At 41.6% G+C, this 20,374-nt stretch overlaps 2 protein-coding genes across 3 annotated transcripts in view; one reads left to right on the top strand and one right to left on the bottom strand.

Moving 5' to 3' along the window:
* Positions 1 to 13,971, top strand: part of LOC122092140 (auxin transport protein BIG) — a 31,610-nt gene extending 17,639 nt beyond the window's left edge. The window contains exons 5-14 of one of the 2 annotated variants that reach the window (XM_042662469.1): positions 79 to 696; positions 790 to 970; positions 2,015 to 2,249; positions 2,339 to 6,907; positions 6,985 to 7,204; positions 7,529 to 7,942; positions 8,722 to 8,865; positions 9,396 to 10,421; positions 11,302 to 11,805; positions 12,902 to 13,971. In XM_042662469.1, coding sequence (XP_042518403.1) covers positions 79 to 696; positions 790 to 970; positions 2,015 to 2,249; positions 2,339 to 6,907; positions 6,985 to 7,204; positions 7,529 to 7,942; positions 8,722 to 8,865; positions 9,396 to 10,421; positions 11,302 to 11,805; positions 12,902 to 13,732 — 8,742 coding nt within the window. In that variant the 3' untranslated portion in view covers positions 13,733 to 13,971. The remainder of the gene's footprint in view (positions 1 to 78; positions 697 to 789; positions 971 to 2,014; positions 2,250 to 2,338; positions 6,908 to 6,984; positions 7,205 to 7,528; positions 7,943 to 8,721; positions 8,866 to 9,395; positions 10,422 to 11,301; positions 11,806 to 12,901) is intronic. The other variant, XM_042662470.1, reaches the window with a different exon arrangement.
* Positions 13,972 to 16,104: 2,133 nt separating this feature from the next.
* On the bottom strand, positions 16,105 to 17,751 carry LOC122090902 (dof zinc finger protein DOF5.4). Its single transcript, XM_042660657.1, has one exon. It carries the CDS (start codon positions 17,382 to 17,384, stop codon positions 16,440 to 16,442), a length of 945 nt encoding a protein of 314 aa, XP_042516591.1. The 5' UTR covers positions 17,385 to 17,751; the 3' UTR covers positions 16,105 to 16,439.
* Positions 17,752 to 20,374: the final 2,623 nt, after the last annotated feature.

Here is a 20,374-nt window from a genome sequence, read left to right on the forward strand (position 1 = left end):
CTTTGCAAGCTAATTGTATTTAACTGGATTCCATAATTTGAACTTCTTGGGTATAATTCTTGTGTTTATTTGTCTCAGATAACTGTGTCCAATCCAAATCCTGATATAGTCATGGTGGGTTTCCGCATTCATGTGGGCAATACATCAGCAAATCATATTCCTTCTGATATTACCATTTTCCAGAGAGTCATCAAACTGGATGAAGGCATGCGTTCATGGTATGATATTCCATTTACTGTTGCTGAGTCACTCCTTGCTGATGAAGAATTTACAATCTCTGTTGGCCCAACCTTCAACGGTTCTGCTTTACCCAGAATTGATTCCTTGGAAGTGTATGGCCGATCTAAGGATGATTTTGGTTGGAAAGAGAAAATGGATGCAGTGTTGGATATGGAAGCACATGTGCTAGGTTCTGGTTCTGGTGTAGTAGAACCTGGGAAGAAGCGTCATTCCATGCATTCTGCTTCAATTCAGGAGCAGGTTGTTGCGGATGGACTTAAGTTGTTATCTAGGTTTTATTCATTGTGCAGATCTAAGGGATCTTTGGGAATTGAGGAAGTAAAACAGGAGATGAGCAAACTCAAATGCAATCAGTTACTGGAGACAATATTTGAAAGTGACAGGGAGCTGTTATTGCAGGCTGCTGCTTGCTGTGTTCTGCAGGCTGTGTTCCCAAAAAGGGACATATACTATCATGTAATCATCTTATGACTTTTAAATGTTTGAATAGTTGGATCTTTCTTAACTAATTTACACTTGAATTACCGATTACCATTTTTTTTTGCTTAGGTTAAGGATGCCATGCGCCTTTCTGGTGTGTTTAAATCCTCCCTTGTCCTCGCTTCAAGGCTGGGAGTAGGTGGTGCCACAGCGGGATGGGTAATTGAAGAGTATACTGCCCAGGTGCGTGCAGTCTCAAAGATTGCATTGCACCGTCGCTCAAACTTGGCCACATTTCTGGAGACCAATGGTACTTTTCATACCCTATCTCATCTTGTTGACTGCCCCTTCAATATGTTTCTGAATTATTGTGGTTCCATGAGATTCATGTTTTCTATCTACACTGATGGAATTTTCTGTGAACCTTAGTTCATATATTTCTAAAACACTTGCACAGTTGCACCTTTAGATGGGACTCGCACACATATGAGATGACTCTTATATTGTAATAGATTTGCTTTTCTTTTTTGTTTTAAGATTTTTAATTAAAATCATTTTTTATTTGTTTTTGGATCTTTTATCTTTAAAAAGATTTGTATTTTTACTTTCATTTACGTTTGTTTGTTATTTTCAAACATTTTCTAACTTTCTTTATTCGACATAGTCCCTGTTGCATATTGGGCAGATGATTCTCTTGGTCTTGAATTGAGTAAGACTGGCCCCCGGGTGAGGCTTGGGGGAACCTGTCCCCCGATCTCTTGCGGAAAACGAGGCGCCTTAAACAGGCAATGGTTGACCCTGGCAGCTCAGAAACCGGCTTCAGCTGGGGCGGCTCATACCGCTCATCTGCTTCCCACTGGGGTGCCAATCAGAGAGATTGTGCATCTTTCTTGTATCTTGTGGAATTTTAATACATAATAATATTTTTGATTATTTTTTAGTACGAGTGAAAGAATGATTTGGTCTATTTGAAGTACGACTGAAAGATAAAACTTGCTAATAATAAGTTTCGAAACAAAATAAAAACCATGTGATAATTTTTTGTTGATTTCATCTCATTTAGGATCTGTGGACCATGTTACTGTAAATTAATCATCCTGTTCTCCTCATTCTTTTGTTTAAGTTGGCGGTTGCTGGATTTTCTGACCTGAAATGAAGCAACTTTTCTTGTGATGTATTTTTCTGCTGCATAAAAGCCAAAATTGACCAAAATTGTTTTGAAAGTTTTTTTTCTTAATAATACTATATGCATGCAAGTATGATGATTTGTGTTGTTGAACTGTCCATCCCCTCTCCCCTTATTATTTTCTTCTTCTGTTATATACATAACACGTTTTTCTCCAACCTGATGTAGGTCCTGGAGTAGTGGATGGATTAATGCAGGTTCTTTGGGGAATTTTGGATATAGAGCAACCTGACACACAAACTATAAACAACATTGTTATTCCCACTGTGGAGCTCATTTATAATTATGCTGAATGCCTGGCTTTACATGGGAATGGTGCAGCTGGACGCTCTGTTGCACCAGCTGTTGTGTTACTCAAGAAACTACTCTTTTCCCCTTATGAGGCTGTTCAGACCTCCAGCAGGTTGTCATTTTCTGCATGATATACTTCAGCACATTTTTGGAGTTTAATTTTTTGTTCATAGGTAATGATTTATTCCTTTTGTGTTGCAGCTTGGCCATATCGTCAAGATTATTGCAAGTTCCATTTCCGAAGCAGACTATGTTAGCATCAGATGATGTGGCAGAGAATTCAGTAGCTGCTCCTGTGAATTCTGAGATCGGTAATGCTACAGGTGGACATACGCAGGTCATGATTGAAGAAGATTCTACTACTTCATCTGTTCAGTTCTGCTGTGATGGTTGCTCTACTGTTCCAATACTTCGACGCCGTTGGCATTGTACAGTGTGCCCAGATTTTGATCTGTGTGAGGCTTGTTATGAAGTACTGGATGCAGATAGGCTTCCTCCACCGCATTCTAGGGATCACCCGATGTCTGCGATTCCCATTGAAGTGGATTCATTAGGTGGAGATGGAAATGAAATTCATTTCTCCATGGATGATCTAAGTGATACAAACTTGTTGCCAGTCACAGCTGACATTAATGTGCAGAATTCTCCATCGATCCATTTGTTGGAATCCAATGAAACTGGAGAGTTCCCTGCATCTGCGATTGATCAAAGAATAGTTTCAATTTCTGCTTCGAAACGAGCTGTCAATTCTCTGCTTCTTCATGAGCTCATTGAACAGCTAAGAGGATGGATGGAGACGACCTCTGGAGTACGGGCAATTCCTGTTATGCAGCTGTTCTATGGCCTATCTTCTGCAGTGGGTGGACCTTTCATGGATGGCTCAAACCCTGAAAACTTGGATTTGGAGAAGTTCATTAAATGGTTTTTGGATGAAATCAATCTGAACAAACCTCTTTTAACCAAAACCCGTTCTTCCTTTGGGGAAGTTGTAATCCTTGTCTTCATGTTCTTCACTTTGATGTTGCGGAACTGGAATCAGCCTGGCAGCGATAGTTCTCTACCAAAAGCAAGTGGCAATTCGGATACACAAGATAAAAGCATGGTGCAGATTCCATCTTCCACTTCAGCTGGTGCTCCATCTTCCGCAGATGATCAAGAGAAAAATGAGTTCGCTTCCCAGCTCCTTCGGGCCTGCAGCGCTCTTAGGCAGCAGGCTTTTGTTAATTACTTGATGGATATTTTGCAGCAGCTGGTGCATGTCTTCAAATCCCCAAATGTTAATTTGGAAACTGGCCAAAGCTTAAATCCTGGTTCAGGATGCGGAGCTCTATTAACAGTTCGGAGAGAGCTACCAGCTGGAAACTTTTCTCCATTTTTTTCTGATTCATATGCAAAAGCTCACCGTACAGATATTTTCATGGACTACCACAGGCTATTGTTGGAGAACACCTTCCGACTTCTGTACAGCCTAGTTCGACCGGAAAAGCAAGACAAGGCTGGGGAAAAAGATAAAGCTTCCAAAGCATCTTCTGGCAAGGACTTGAAGCTTGATGGGTATCAGGATGTTCTCTGCAGTTACATCAACAACTCACACACAACATTTGTACGGAGGTATGCAAGAAGGCTTTTTCTACATCTTTGTGGGAGCAAGACTCATTATTACAATGTCCGAGACTCTTGGCAGTTCTCTAATGAAGTTAAGAAGCTCTACAAACTCATTAATAAATCTGGTGGATTTCAAAATCCTGTCCCATATGAGAGAAGTGTGAAGTTAGTGAAATGCCTGTCTTCTATTTCAGAAGTAGCTGCTGCTAGGCCTCGGAATTGGCAAAAGTACTGCTCAAGGCATGGGGATGTTCTGCCCTTTCTCATGAATGGAATATTCTATTTTGGTGAAGAGTCTGTTATCCAGACTCTTAAGCTTTTCAATTTGGCCTTCTACACAGGGAAAGACATGGGCTCCTTCATGCAAAAAACTGAGGGAGATGCAGGAACAAGTACTAATAAGTTAGGTACACCACCAGTAGATTCAAAGAAGAAGAAGAAAAGTGATGATGGATCTGAGTCTGGTTTGGACAAGTCTTATCTGGATATGGAGTCGGCCGTGCAAATCTTCATTGACAAGGATGGCAGTGTATTGAGGCAATTCATCGATTGCTTTTTACTGGAATGGAACTCAACCTCTGTGCGTGTCGAAGCTAAGTGTGTTCTTTATGGCATCTGGCATCATGGAAAGCAGTCATTCAAGGAGACCATGTTAACTGCTCTTTTGCAAAAAATTAAATCCCTGCCCATGTATGGTCAGAATATTGTTGAGTACACGGAACTTGTCACCTGGCTGCTCGGGAAGGTGCCTGATGGCACTTCAAAGCAACAGGATACAGAAATTTTCAACAGATGCCTGGCACCTGATATCATAAGGTGCATCTTTGAAACACTTCATGTGCAGAATGAGCTGTTGGCTAACCATCCGAATTCGCGCATATATAACACCTTAAGTGGTCTAGTTGACTTTGATGGATACTATCTGGAAAGTGAGCCTTGTGTAGCTTGTAGCTGTCCTGAGGTGCCATATAGCAGGATGAAGCTTGAAAGTCTGAAATCTGAAACAAAGTTCACTGACAACCGTATAATTGTGAAGTGTACTGGGAGCTATACCATCCAGAGTGTGACTATGAATGTACATGATGCCCGAAAGTCAAAATCAGTGAAAGTTTTGAACCTGTACTACAACAATAGGCCAGTGGCTGACTTGTCAGAGTTGAAAAACAATTGGTCCTTGTGGAAGCGTGCTAAGAGTTGTCACCTTGCTTTCAATCAAACGGAGTTAAAAGTGGAGTTCCCTATTCCCATCACTGCATGTAACTTCATGATTGAGCTTGACTCCTTCTATGAGAATCTTCAGGCTTCATCCCTTGAGTCCTTGCAGTGCCCCCGTTGCAGCCGCTCTGTCACTGATAAGCATGGCATTTGTGGTAATTGCCATGAGAATGCATATCAATGCAGACAATGCCGTAATATAAATTATGAGAATCTGGATTCTTTTCTTTGCAATGAATGTGGGTATAGCAAATATGGTCGTTTTGAATTTAATTTCATGGCAAAACCAAGTTTCTCATTTGATAACATGGAGAATGATGAAGACATGAAGAAAGGATTGGTTGCCATAGAATCTGAATCTGAAAATGCTCACAGGAGGTATCAACAACTTTTGGGTTTCAAGAAACCCTTGCTTAAGCTTGTATCTAGCATTGGTGAAAATGAAATTGACTCACAGCAAAAAGACTCTGTCCAGCAAATGATGGTCTCTTTGCCTGGACCTTCCTGTAAAATAAACCGTAAAATTGCTCTTCTTGGTGTACTATATGGTGAGAAGTGCAAGGCAGCTTTTGACTCCGTCAGCAAAAGTGTCCAGACACTTCAAGGGCTTCGTAGGGTCCTAATGAGTTATTTGCATCAGAAGCGTTCGGATGATTCAGTGGCTGCATCAAGATTTTCAGTTCCAAGATCGCCAAATAATTGCTATGGCTGTGCCACTACTTTTGTCACGCAATGTCTGGAGCTCCTACAGGTCTTAGCAAAGTATCCAAATTGTAAGAAGCAGCTTGTTGCAGCTGGAATCCAATCTGAATTGTTTGAAAATAATATTCATCAGGGCCCTAAAACAGCTCGTGTTCAGGCTAGGGCAGTACTTTGTGCTTTCTCTGAAGGTGACACGAATGCAGTGTCTGAGTTGAACAGTTTAATACAGAAGAAAGTCATGTACTGTCTTGAACATCATCGCTCCATGGACATTGCTCTGGCCACTCGTGAAGAGTTGTTATTGCTTGCAGAAACTTGTTCTGTGGCTGATGAGTTCTGGGAATCGAGGTTACGTGTTGCTTTCCAGTTATTATTTTCCTCCATTAAGATGGGTGCTAAACATCCTGCCATATCAGAGCATGTTATTCTCCCCTGTCTAAGGATAATATCTCAGTCATGTACTCCACCAACACCTGACACAGAAGACAAAGAACAGGGAGTGGGAAAGTCTGCCTCCATTCCTCAGGTGAGGGATGGTAATAATGTAAATCTGTCTCCATCTTTAACTGGCTTGGTCAGTGGGAGTAAGCCTGTAACAGATTCATCAGAGAAACTTTGGGATGGATCCCAGAAGTCTCAGGATATACATCTGTTGAGCTATTCTGAGTGGGAGAAGGGGGCTTCATATCTTGATTTCGTAAGGAGGCAGTATAAAGTATCTCAGGCAGTCAAAGGAGCAGGCCAGAGGTCTCGACCCCAGAGGGCTGATTACCTAGCTCTCAAGTATGCGCTTAGATGGAAACGCCATACCTGTAGAAGGACAGCTAAGAGTGACTTGTCAACATTTGAGCTAGGTTCATGGGTCTCAGAGTTGGTACTGAGTGCGTGTTCACAATCCATAAGGTCAGAGATGTGCACCCTTATTAGTGTGCTTTGTGGACAGAGTTCATCAAGGCGGTTTAGATTGTTAAATTTGCTCATGTCATTGCTACCGGCAACTCTTTCTGCTGGTGAAAGTGCAGCAGAGTATTTTGAATTACTGTTCAAGATGACAGAATCTGAAGATGCGCGACTCTTCTTGACTGCTCGGGGATGTCTAACTTCCGTATGTAAATTAATAACTCAAGAGGTTGGCAATGTTGAATCACAGGAGAGGAGCCTCCATATAGACATATCCCAGGGATTTATCCTTCATAAGCTGATTGAACTTCTTAGTAAATTTCTGGAGGTTCCCAACATCCGATCACGGTATAACTACTACTTTACTATATGAATTGTTGTCAAATTCTTTTCTTCTTTCTCTGACTATTTAATTTTGATGTTAGATTCATGCGAGATGAGTTACTGTCTGAAGTTCTTGAAGCTCTACTGGTTATTAGGGGTCTGATAGTTCAGAAGACTAAGTTAATTAGTGATTGCAATCGACTCCTAAAAGATCTTCTGGACAGTCTTCTTCTTGAGAACAGTGAAAACAAACGGCAGTTCATCCGGGCCTGCATATCTCGTTTGCAAATCCATGGAGAGGAACGAAAAGGACGAACTCTGGTATGGGTTGATTAATTAGATATTTAGATATGCTGTTGGCATTCTTCATTATTTTGGCCTCTGACTGGAGTTTTTGATGCTTATCTTCGTATATTTTCTTCTTTGATTTGAAGGAGTTGTCTTTTGGTATATCTGATGACGTTATCCTTGTTTTTGAAGATTAGCTTCATCCATGAGCATTATTATTTGGTCATTGATGCGTTGGACCAAAATGTTATTACTTTCTCTCTTTGTCTGCCAAGGATTTTTTTATTCTTGTAAATTCACAGATGAATGTGTAGATTCTTTACACTTGGTAAGTTATACTTCCTAAGCATTTCTCAGTCACTTGTGCAGTTTATTTTGGAGCAACTCTGCAACATGATCTGTCCTTCAAAGCCCGAGCCTGTGTATCTCTTGGTTCTGAACAAGGCACATACACAAGAGGAGTTTATCAGGGGATCAATGACTAAGAATCCTTATTCCAGTGCTGAAATCGGTCCCTTGATGCGTGATGTTAAAAACAAGATTTGCCATCAGCTGGATCTCTTGGGTCTTCTTGGGGATGACTATGGCATGGAGTTGCTGGTAGCTGGCAATATAATCTCTCTTGACTTGAGCATTGCTCAAGTTTATGAGCAGGTCTGGAAGAAATCACATAGCCAGTCAAGTACCATGTCTAATGCAGCTTTGCTATCATCTAGTGCATTTACATCTGCACGAGATTTTCCACCAATGGCTGTAACGTACCGACTTCAGGTACATTTGCACTAGTCAAGTGTTACATTTCATATAGTGTTCTGACCATTAGAGCTGGAGCACCCAAGGAAGGAGGCCCTATGATTTTTGTGAAGGGTGGTTCCTCACCCGTCCCCACCCCTGGGTGAAGGATTTGATTGATTAGGAGGTTAAATAACTGATTGGGAATCTTTCAGATTGGCCTTATTTGGATTAGTGTGGAGATGCATACCTTCTATGGATATATGTTAGGGCTTATAGTATGAAAAGATGTCTGGAATGTTTATTTCTGACTAGAATAATTGATGTTGTTGGAATCTTTGTTGTTTGTCTGTTTCCTCCAAAGTTTCATATATTAGCTTTCTTGTGTAATTGAATTTGCACTAGAAAGTAAAAACTGGAAGGTTAAAAGAAAGACAGTCCAAGTACGTGCTTTAAGCTGATATGCATGTTATGGTTAGTACATCAGTTACATGAGTATTGATACATGTTAATTAAGTTTTGATAGGAAGCAAGTCTTTGGTGCATATAACACAAGGGGGTGGTAAAATAAAACACATGGGGGCAAAATATTTCCTAACTCATATATTTATATGCATGGGGTGTCCTTGCTAATTAGGAAACCTCCCGAAAAGTCAGCATCCATTAGACCTAGTTGATAGGTTTGGTATTATGTAGGAGCCAGCATGTATCTAAATATTTTGTAACAAGCTGCCACTGTGCATCTTTAGTTTAAACTTGATCTCAGGAAGTTATTCTGGAGTAGCACATTTTCATGTGGACTCATATATTATTGACAGGGATTAGATGGTGAAGCTACCGAGCCCATGATTAAAGGATTGGAAGAGGACAGAGAAGAATCACAGGATCCTGAGGTTGAGTTTGCAATAGCAGGAGCTGTTCGGGAGTACGGGGGGTTGAAAATTATCTTGAGCATGATTGAGGTCTGTGGCTTATATAATTACGTTGGATATTAGTCCCCCCCCCTTTTTTTTTTTTTTTAATTTGTATTAGTGAACTCTCAGATTTTCTTTTGGCTGCTCAATTTCTTTAAATTTAGGAACTTTAATCTCCAAATTGTTTGCCCTCTTCTGCTATTTTACTTGCATAGAGCATATGCATCATGAATTTGAGTGTTTATCCTATTTTTTGTAGTAATAACTAACCTCTTCCTCTCAATGTCTTGTGTTTTAATTTTCCTTAGTAGTTTCTCAGCATCTATTTTATGAGGGCTTGATCATCTATTGGTATTCTGTATATTTGTACTTGTAACAATTTGAATTTGCCAAAGATTTTCTTGAACTATCTTGATGGTGACGAGTTATGAAATTTATCACTCTTATATTCTTGTGATCTTCTTCTTTTGTATCCAGTAATTGTTCCTTTTCTGTTTTATGGAGGTCCATTTGGTTGGTCAAAGAAGCTTAGTCCACTTACTACACATATATAATTGATATTTATGTCTACTTTGCAGCGTTTGCGTGATGATGACTTAAAGTCCAACCAAGAGGAGCTGGTTTCAGTTCTCAATCTTCTCATGTACTGCTGCAAGATAAGAGAAAACCGACAGGCCCTGTTACGCCTAGGAGCTCTGGGTCTGCTTCTTGAAACAGCAAGGCGTGCCTTCTCAGTGGATGCCATGGAGCCAGCTGAGGGAATCCTTTTGATTGTTGAGAGTCTTACAATGGAAGCAAATGAGAGTGATATTAGCATAACTCAGAGTGTTCTCACAGTTACCAGTGATGAAACTGGCACTGGGGAACAGGCCAAAAAGATAGTCCTCATGTTCTTGGAGAGGTTATGCCACCCTTCAGGTCTTAAAAAGTCCAATAAGCAGCAGAGGAACACTGAGATGGTTGCAAGGATCTTGCCTTATCTGACTTATGGAGAACCTGCAGCAATGGAAGCACTCATCCAGCATTTCAATCCATATCTACAAGATTGGGGTGAATTTGACCAGCTGCAAAAACAGCATCAGGACAACCCGAAGGATGAGAGCATAGCTCAGCAAGCGGCCAAACAGTGGTTTGCGTTGGAGAACTTTGTCAGAGTGTCCGAGTCTCTAAAAACAAGTTCCTGTGGGGAGAGACTTAAAGACATTATTTTGGAGAAGGGTATCATTGGTGTTGCTGTTAGATACTTGAAGGAGACATTTGCAGTTACTGTGCAGGCTGGCTTTAAGTCCAGTGCAGAATGGGCTCTTGGTCTAAAACTGCCGTCAGTCCCACTTATATTGTCCATGCTGAGGGGACTTTCAAGGGGCCATTTAACCACTCAAAGATGCATAGATGAGGGTGGGATCTTACCGCTGCTTCATGCTTTGGAGGGTGTATCTGGAGAAAGTGAGATAGGTGCAAGAGCTGAGAACTTGCTAGATACACTAGCTGATAAGGAAGATAAAGGGGATGGATTCCTAGGGGAGAAGGTGCGAAGTTTGCGACATGCTACCCGTGATGAGATGCGGCGTCGGGCTCTGAGGAAGAGAGAAGAGTTGTTGCAGGTACTTCTAGTTTCAAGCTTGTTTATACATACATGGTTATGCCTTCAAAATTGATAAAATAAGTAATTTCAATTTGTCCCTCCTTATAGATATTTTCTACCAAGTAAAATATCCAAATATTAAACACAACCTGGATATATGGCATTATTTTGGGGAGTAAAAGTATGAAATTTGCAATATTTAAAAGGAAAGGAGTTAAAGTAGACATGGATCTATTGCATTATTTTGTTCTTTCACTTGCATATTTCTTTATGTTCAACTCTCCAAACCCTACTTCTAGTGAGGAAAAATGAAATAATTGGAATTCTTATCTGCCTTCTTTGATGTCTTCCTTCTTGTTTTCACTTTCTTATAACTTCCAGATCTGGAAATTCCTTTGGTAAGAACCTTTATATTCATCCAGCTACATTCTTTTTTTTAGCGAACAACCCAACTGAAGTGTGAAATGATTGACATCCTTGAAAAAGAGGGAGGGGGAGGTAGAGGGGTTCAGGGACTGGCTGGAAGTGATTCTCCAGAAGACGTGATCCCTCAGTTTGGGTGTTATAGAATCGAGCCTTGTATGGATGTCAAATGTAACAGAATTGTGATCAGCTTTCTTGTGGAACTGCTGCTTTAGTCTTGTGTTTTCTACTCTTAAGAAGTGTGTTAAATTTGAGTACTGGCTCTCTGGAGTTGTGGCCTTTGTGTGCTTGCGTGCATGCCCACATGTGTGCGTGAGAAAAAGGGGGGGGGGGCCTTATATTTTTACATTTTTGTTGGACTGGTTTTGTATGGTAATTAAGAAGAAAATTGGAGGAGTGATTTTGTTTTGCTGAGTACAACATTACTGGCCATTTGGCTTAAATTGAATTTTGTGTGTTTTCTGCACATGGAACAGGGGCTTGGCATGCGGCAAGAACTTGCATCAGATGGTGGTGAGCGCATCATTGTTGCCCGGCCAGTCATAGAAGGCTTGGAAGATGTGGAGGAAGAGGAGGATGGGCTGGCTTGCATGGTTTGCCGGGAGGGTTACAGTTTGAGACCCGGTGACATATTGGGTGTTTACTCATACAGTAAGCGAGTCAATCTTGGTGTTGGGACTTCAGGGAGCACCCGTGGGGAGTGTGTTTACACAACTGTCAGCCATTTCAACATCATACACCTCCAGTGCCATCAGGAAGCCAAAAGAGCTGATGCTGCTCTGAGGAATCCAAAAAAGGAGTGGGAAGGGGCCACCCTGAGAAACAATGAGACCCTTTGCAATTGCATATTCCCCTTGAGAGGCCCATCCGTTCCCATGGCACAATATGTCCGCTGTGTTGACCAGTACTGGGACAATCTCAATGCCCTTGGACGTACAGATGGGAGCCGTCTTCGGTTGTTGACCTATGACATTGTTCTGGTATGGAAATACCTAATCTTCCCACTGCTTCATTTAATTTATTTGCATTCTTATGTTATTCCTATTTTTAACTTCATATTTCTGGGACAGTTTAGGTCTGTATCTTATGTCGATAATTCTGGAATGAGAGTAATTTTAAAGTATATGTCGATAATTCTGGAATGAGGGTAATTTGAAAGTATATTAGCCCGAATAGTTTACGAGACATGAAGATGGAGGGAGACCCTCTGGTTGGAATTTGCTGAGGCACAATACATGGAACTTGGAGGATAGAACTAGAAGTTCGAGGAGGGCATAGATGGGTGCAACAGATGTGTGGTTTGCCATTTTTGCTTGAGCTTAGCATGTTTTCTAGATGGGGATTTCATGAATATGTGCTGTTAGTGGTCCATCCTAAGCCTTCTATTTTTTCTAGTCTACCTTGGCTTTCTATCTGTATTAATTGGGACCCATATTGACTTTACCTGGGCTATGATGTAGTTTCTGTTGGATCTGCCTGCTGGTGGTGTCTGAAGCACCATAAACTATGTTGACACTCTGACATTAATTTTAGCCTCTTACAGTGGCTTGTAGTTGTTGCTGTTACTTCTAGGATCAGGGTGCAGTGGATGAGACTGTTAGATCATGTCTTAACTGTTGCCAAGTCTAAGCTTTGGTGCCATCGACCTTAGGTGGGATATATCCTTAATGCAGCTAACTTAGTTCTAGTCGATAATGTAAAGAAGGATCAAGTGGCTGCTAGTGGAAAGATCATGTGTCAACTGTCGATTCTTAGCATCAGTTGTTTGGACCATAGGATGTCTGACGGCAGGTGCCTTTTGCCTGCTAACTTGTTATTAGGGACCTGTATCCAAGAGGACCTGGTTTGCGTCAATTACGTATTTTAAATTCAGAACTCATAGTTTGGAAGGTGGAGAGTACAAAATTTTGGCTTCTGATTAGCCAATATACGGGCCATCTCCCATAAAGTATTTTTTAAAGTATTTTAACCTTTTTTTCCCTTCCAATTGTGCTCCTTGAGGGTTTTTGAATGGGAAAGTTTTCCTATAGGTGAATTATGTGTCTGATGCCACAACTGTATTGCTCTGTTTAACAGATGCTCGCACGATTTGCAACTGGTGCTGCATTCAATAGAGACTGCAAAGGAGGGGGAAGAGAAAGCAACTCCCGGTTTCTTCCTTTCATGATTCAGATGGCACATCATCTTCTGGAGCAAGGAAGCTCTACCAATCGTCGGACCATGGCAAAAACTGTCTCAACATACTTAACCTCCTCTACTACGGATTCCAAACCTTCCACTTCTCCTGGGATGAGGCCTTCTGTTGGAACTGAAGAAACTGTCCAATTCATGATGGTGAACTCACTACTTTCCGAATCCTATGAATCCTGGTTGAGACATCGCCGAGCCTTCTTGCAGCGTGGAATATATCATGCATACATGCAGCACACCCACGGCCGGTCCACTCTCCGTCTCTCTTCTGATCCAACAAGCATTGTAAGATCAGAAACCGGAAGCAGCAGTGAAACCGTAGCAACAGGGACTGGAGGGGATCATGACTTGTTCCAGGTCGTTCAGTCAATGCTTGTATACACTGGTCTGATTGAACAATTGCAGCGGTTCTTCAAACTGAACAAGTCAGGGAATGTGGCTCCTGGAAGAGCAGAAGGAACATCTACGGAAACAGAGGGAGATGATGACAATGGAGCCTTGGAAGAGTGGGAGGTTGTGATGAAAGAGAAACTAGTCAATGTGAAGGAGATGGTGGGGTTCTCAAAGGAGCTATTGTCATGGCTTGAGGACATAACAACTGCTGCAGACTTGCAAGAGGCGTTTGATATCATGGGTGTGTTACCTGATGTTCTCACTGGTGGGGTTTCACGCTGTGAAGACTTTGTGCATGCTGCAATCAACGCTGGGAAGAGCTAAAATAGTCTATTTTAAGTGCAAAAGGAGCCTGCTATGTGTTGCTTAGTCTGCTTGGAGGATTTCGTGGTTAGAGCTTGGTGGGTTTGGTTATTTTCTTGTGATTAAAATGAGTTCTTAAGTTATATATTAGGTTCAAGTGGAGGGCGTTTGTATTAGAAATCTTGAACTAGCCTCCAAATTGTGGAAGTTTTTGTTCGAACGCATAACAGTTCCTCATAATGAAAAGAGTTCTCTCAGAATCCTCATGTCTCATCTCCCTCTTACCATGTCTGTCTTACCTATTATTTCTTCACAGCCTGTAAATTTGCCACCTGTCCAATTAGGTGGCCAAGTAGCCAGTCTAACAAGCCCATACCCCATTAATCATTTAAACATGCCAAGTGGCGGTTAGTAACTCATTCTCATCTTCAAAGTTGGTTGGCAGCACCCACCACCTTGGGACTTGATCATTGTCACCTCCACTCTGATAGCCATTTGTTAATTCCTCTTTCAACCCCAGCTGAGGCCATCTCTCACATGCCATCACTCCCTCCACTCTTCTCTTCAACACATGTAACTTGTAGATATAAAATATCCTCCATGATAGGCAGCACCGAGAGAGGGGTTACGCTACTGGAGTTAGCCAAGTATGAGATGAGCTCTTTACTGTCAGACTCAACTAGTAGACACTCCATGCTATCCGTAGATGTAGAAGACCTTAGTTTGGGTGGAAACAAAAGTTGGAGTATATAAGCTTTTAAGAACTGAGTGAGCAATCTGAGCAGATTGAATAACACCAACAATCGTATGGGCCGAGTGATGTTGGAGTTGAATAAGAATTATTCAACTTTCATTTAAAGTAGTGAAGAGCACTAAATAATCTTGTATGAGTGACCTTAATGAGGTAAGAAGATTCAAACTCACAATCACACGTTTCTTGAGATGAAGGTCCCTTGCGATTTGAGCTACCCCATTGGGATTACGAGACTTCCTCTATTGCAAAGTCTGGAAAGGGTAAATGCACGTAGTTTTACCCCCTGCGAAGTTTTCCAAGTTTGGAACCGTTGCTTCTCATTCATAGCTTCAAAATTTGGACCAGATGATAGTGAAAAGAGGCAGGCCCTCATAAAAAATGAACCGAAGTAGGAAAACCAGAACTGAGTCATTTTAAGTCAAAACCTGGTTTGGTAAAATAGTTAGGTCTGAGTACCTAACTTGATTAAGAACTGTGGTCTCAGTTCAAACTTCTTGTTTAGAGAATATTGCCCTTTTCATGTTGGCCTAACAAAGTTCCTTTGATATGGACCAAGTTTAGGCCTGCCCAAAATACCTTTACTAAGAATGGTTTATTTCATCAACCCAAACCCATCAAATCAATTCCTCAACCCTATAAGGGTGGTGATCCGTCATTGGAAACATTGTTAATGCTGATGGGTCCCACACTTCTACTTCTCCAATAGATGATATGACTTAAGAGAGAGAGTGGACCAGATTTTCAGTTTAATGGCACAATCAATCTAGGCCCCCCACTCTCCTCCTCAGACCCTCATCACAATCACAACCCACACCCAAACCGCATGCGCACATGCAATAAGGTTGAGAATCAGCCATTCAGAAACAGAGGAGTTGCTGTCCTAGTGTCCTATGCCCAGAGTTTTACTCACCCTACAGTCCTCAACACTCATGAGAGTGAGAGAGAGCCCTCTTAACACCAATCCTAAGTGTATCATCATCACCAATGACGTTCCTCCCTGTCCCCGTACATGAGTTGAGCCCCCCACCCCCTCTCTCTCTCCTCCCCCTGACCAGTACATGAGTTGAGCCTCTCTCTCTCTCTCTCTCTCTCTCTCTCTCTTCAGCCTTTGGCCTCTTTTGAGTCTTGAGGACCACTCAACATCCACTCACTTCTCACACACACTGTCATCGCATACAACAAAGACTGAAGAAGACAAACCGACACAGCAGTACACTCTCGACCGACGATTTTGATCATCGCCAATGCGCCCAATTCATTAAGGACTGTTCGGTATGGAGGGGGTCCTTCATTACGACATCGGCCACGTGGGCGCCCAAACGCGCCTTCCCTTGATATAGTCGGTGCCTCCGACTGATATGTGGGGACCACAACCACTCCCAATTGGGTCCCACTCTCACCTCCCCAACCCTCTTTCTTTCTCCCCATCAGAGTCATGGATGGCATCATCTCATCGACCACTTCCCCCACTCTTTCCCGCGATATTTATGGCCGTACGGTCTTCCAATGATTACGTCATCTCATCAGTCATCACCATTAACGCACAGACGTGGCGGATAGATGTGCACACACAGCAGAAGTTGCAGACGAAGACGACGAAGATGACGAAGCAGCAAGCTTGAAGTTTAGAACACAGAGATAATAAAAGCTTCTCTATTTTTCTTCTGTAATTATATTGAAGAAAAAAAAGTAATATCTTGTTATAAAATCATCTTCCCTCTCACCATTAAAAAGAAGAAAAGGGAAATTAAAAAAGAAAAAAAGAAACCCAAACCCATGCAAGTTAGTTGCAGTATAGCAACATGATCACCAAGCCACAGCTTCAAGCACATCTACAATCTAAAAAAAGAAAAAAAAAGAGTGGCAAAATAAAGCATTTACACAGATACATAGTTTCTGATCTTTCTCTGTTCCTTTCAGCTGTTTAGAACGGTTAAAAAACTTAAAAATGGTGAGTGGATTTCTGGGTTTTGTTTAGGGAAGGTAGAGAGGGTGATCGTTGTCAGACCATTGATTCTGACCCCAATAACTCTGTTCCATGGAGCTTCCCATGTCATACAGCCCTTGATCTCCACCACCGCTCGCCCACTCGAAACCTGTCAAGCCTCCTCCTCCTCCTCCGTTGCCGTTCCTGCTCTGCATCTCAGCCATGTCTACCGGCACCGTCTGATTTATCAACCCTGTTGTCAATTCTGGCATCTTCAGCTCTTCACCCATGGAACTCGTCATCTTCGGCTCTTCTTCTTCTTGTTGATGTTGTTGTTGTTGCTGCTGCTGCTGATGATGATGCAATCGAAACGGCAATATATCGTTGAAATTGAATCCCAGAAACGGCGGGTTTGAAGCCGTCATCAAGCTTGTAAAACTCCCCGCCTCCGGAAAAATTCCACCGTCCGCCGTCTGCTCCAGGTTATCCAACATCGACGGCGGCTCGAAATCGGTGTTCAGGATAGGGTTGTGAGGTACAAACAAACTCGAATCAGGAAAATTGACCAAACCTGTCGTTACTGCTGCTGTTGTTGCTACAGCAGAGCTCGATGTCGAAGGCACAGAAGCTGCTTCGTTGGTCGTAGCTGTAAGACTTGAACTCTCGCTACTCGAATGCGATGTTGTTGATTTCCTCTCCTTGTGAGTTTCTGTGTTGGATTTGGACTTCGACCGCTTGGTTTTCCGGCAGCCACCACCGACAGGAACGTTGCGAAGTACACCCCCTTTAGTCCAGTACCTCCGACAACTCTTACAGAAATGACGAGGTTGTGAAAGGTTATAGTTGTTATAGTAACAGAACTTGGTGTTGAGCGAGTCGCAGCGTGGACACTTCAAGGCTTGGTTCGGATGTGGGCGCATTCTCCGATCTCCGATGAAGATCCGACCTCCTCCTCCTCCACCACCACTCCCCATCGCCCTAAAATCTTGCATTTCTATTCAAATACACTTCAAAATTCCGGCCAAAAATTTACCGTACAAATTGCCACAATCGAAATCTAGGACTTCTATCAAGATCTTCCAAAGAGAAAACTTCTAATTTTCCTGTAATGGATTCCAAATTCCTAACCTTACAAATCTCTCTGTCTCTGTCTCTCTCTCTCTCTCTCTCTGTTGAAGAATCACCAATAGCTTGAATTGAGAGAGCAGAAGAGGAAGACAGCATAGCAGAGCAGAGCAGGGGTTTTACAACCATAAACGCAGGCAAATATCCTCAATAGTTTTGAAATCTTTTTCAGTTAATGGATACGTAATTACGTAATTAGCCCTACAACTCTAATCTAATGACTCGTAGTCTCGTAGAGCGACACTGCCTGACATCTCAAATTGACAGAGAAAGGAAACGTAATCCACCACATTTCAATGGTAATCCTTTTCTCTTAACCAACCTATAATGCCCCTACTAAAATATTGATGTGTCAGAGCCACGTAGGGGTGTTTTTGGTAACTAAGCCGACTTCGGCAGGACAGACCGGCGGTGCAGAGAAGTGGGTCTGCGGGAGACGATGGTCCGTCGGTGTGATACACGTGTACGGGTGGCGGTGACGATTCTTTGTCGGCCATCTAGTTAGCTTTGCAGTTGAGAATGAATGTTTAAGAGAATAGCCACGTAGTGAGATTCCATTGGTAGGTAAGGCTACCAATACTATTTTTTTTTTTGGGGGTTTTTTTTGATGTGACCAATGATTGTTTGCCAGTGTTGGTTACTGTACGGTGAGACGTGACAATTAAAGTATTGAACTGTTAATAAGACTGTGCGTGTGCGTTGCATGAGAAAGGAAAAGAAGACAGGGAAGGAAGTACGTACGTTAGCAGTTACTACGTATGGGTTGTGTGGTTTAGGAGTTTCACTCTATTTATATATTTATTTGTGAAGAATAGTTGAAGACATGGAGAAGGCTGCATAGATAAGATCGAAGAGAAAAGGAAACTACCAAATCCACAACTAGTCTTGTCTCTGTGTTGTGGGTTGAAGATCGAGGGTATATAACTATATATTATATATATCCTCTGGTCTATGATACAGTACTCAGCTGTACAGAGTTATAATATCTGCGGGGCCCATCCTAACATCAAATAGCTCTGATTTTGGACTTTGTAGTTCACTGTAGGATTTCTCATCACGGTAAAAAACGTTTCATCAATGTTGCCTTGATATCAATCAGACGGTCCTCCTAGTACGAGATTTGCTTTGATACCATGTTGGAACTGTTGGGCCCTGTTAATTTGAAAGATAAAAACAAAAGGATGGGAAACTGGTAACGTTGAATCCTAAGTCGTGGGTTGGATAGATAAGGGAATGAAATATTTACGTTTTTTTAGTGGGGTTGGATTTTATGAGAAAATAGATGAAATTGAAATGAGTTGGAATTCTTTGGGAAATATATGAAATGGAAGGAGGAGAAGATAGACATAAAAAAACATTTTCATGAATTTTGGTAGGGCTTTGGAAGTAGGAAAAAATTTGGCTGCTATCGGGTTGCAGTCAAGTAGTTACAACCCCTTACTGACAACTAAATAAATGAAATAATTCATTTTCCCCCTAAGGTTCACAAATACCCTCCTAGGTTATAGTATTTTCCAAAATACCATTTTAGATTCCATTTCTTTGGCTGCCACATAGGTTGTAGTCAAGTAGCTGCAACTTGGGCAACAGCTAAATTTCGTCCTTGGAAGTAAGTTGGGCACAGTTAAGTGCCACACCAACAGATAATAATTATTGCATCAAATGATATTGTTCGTAAGTTTCTAACCCCACTTATCAAAACACTCATATTTGTGGTAGTTTTTGAAAAATAAGTACAAGTTTCTCATGGATAGGATTCCACTCCATAGAGCCTAGGGACTAGAGAGTGATCCCACAGTTGGGATGACCTCGGGATGCGTGCCTGATCCTCCCAACCCTAGGATTACTCTCTGGTCATTGGGCTCTATGGGAAGGACTCGGATCTATTTCCTACCCCTTTTTATCTTTACGATTTTTCTCCATCAAACAAATAGGGTCTTAGGGAAGGACAACGGTAATTTATACATCAACACATTCATAAGACCTTTTTTTTTCTCTCTATTATTTTATTATTGTGGGCTTGGGCTCCCTTATTGATGATACCATCTTGAGCACTGTTGATTGGTGTGGTACAAAAGATTCCTCTTACATTGATGGCGTGATATTAGATGCACAATCGAGGAGATTTCTTGATGTCCATCCTAAAAAATATAAAAATAATAAAATTATTGTAAATGAGGGTGGAACCTCCACAAGGAAGCACACCTTTTATCCTTTTATTGTTGCCATATTAGATGGGCTGAAATTTTGAGGACAGGTCCACCCATAGTCTCTTATTAACTTACTTAATTTTCCATGGGCTAAAACCCCATGGCCCATGGTCCAGGATCAAAATCCTCTGTTTAAAACAGAGGATTATTTTCCCATGGTCCATGTGGTTTTAATGTCCGTTAGATATCTTCATTGGAGGAAGTCTCCAGAAGATGAATTGCTGGTCCAGGACAAGCCTTTGGAAGGATAAGTTATCCAAAATCAGATCCAAATTAGGCATGGATTGAGGCCTAAACATCTTCGTGAAAATAGTCTAAAGAAAAACAATAATAAGTTCAGTCTTATCCCAACTTAATGGGTCGATTACATAAATTTATGCAAAATAAAGAAAAAAAATGATGTTCTTCGGCTATTATCACCATTCTCACTGATTAACTTGTAAATAGAGTTGTGGCTAGTTCTAGCTTTAAGAATGCTGAAAAACCCCGTGTTTGAGTCTCCAAGGGTAAGTCACTTGAGCCTAGATTTCATGCATCCTCTTAGTAGTCATAGAATTTGAAAGCTTAATTTTGCTACTTGGCCTGCTATGATTAAGCTAAAAAATGACACATAAGTAAAGACCTTTGGGTCTACCTCTCTAAGAAAA

Source organism: Macadamia integrifolia, chromosome 10, assembly GCF_013358625.1.
Source record: "Macadamia integrifolia cultivar HAES 741 chromosome 10, SCU_Mint_v3, whole genome shotgun sequence".
Lineage (NCBI taxonomy): Eukaryota > Viridiplantae > Streptophyta > Magnoliopsida > Proteales > Proteaceae > Macadamia > Macadamia integrifolia.

Excerpts from the sequence above, each read along its gene's own strand:
- LOC122090902 (XM_042660657.1), bottom strand. The coding sequence starts at position 17,384 with ATGCAAGATTTTAGGGCGATGGGGAGTGGTGGTGGAGGAGGAGGAGGT.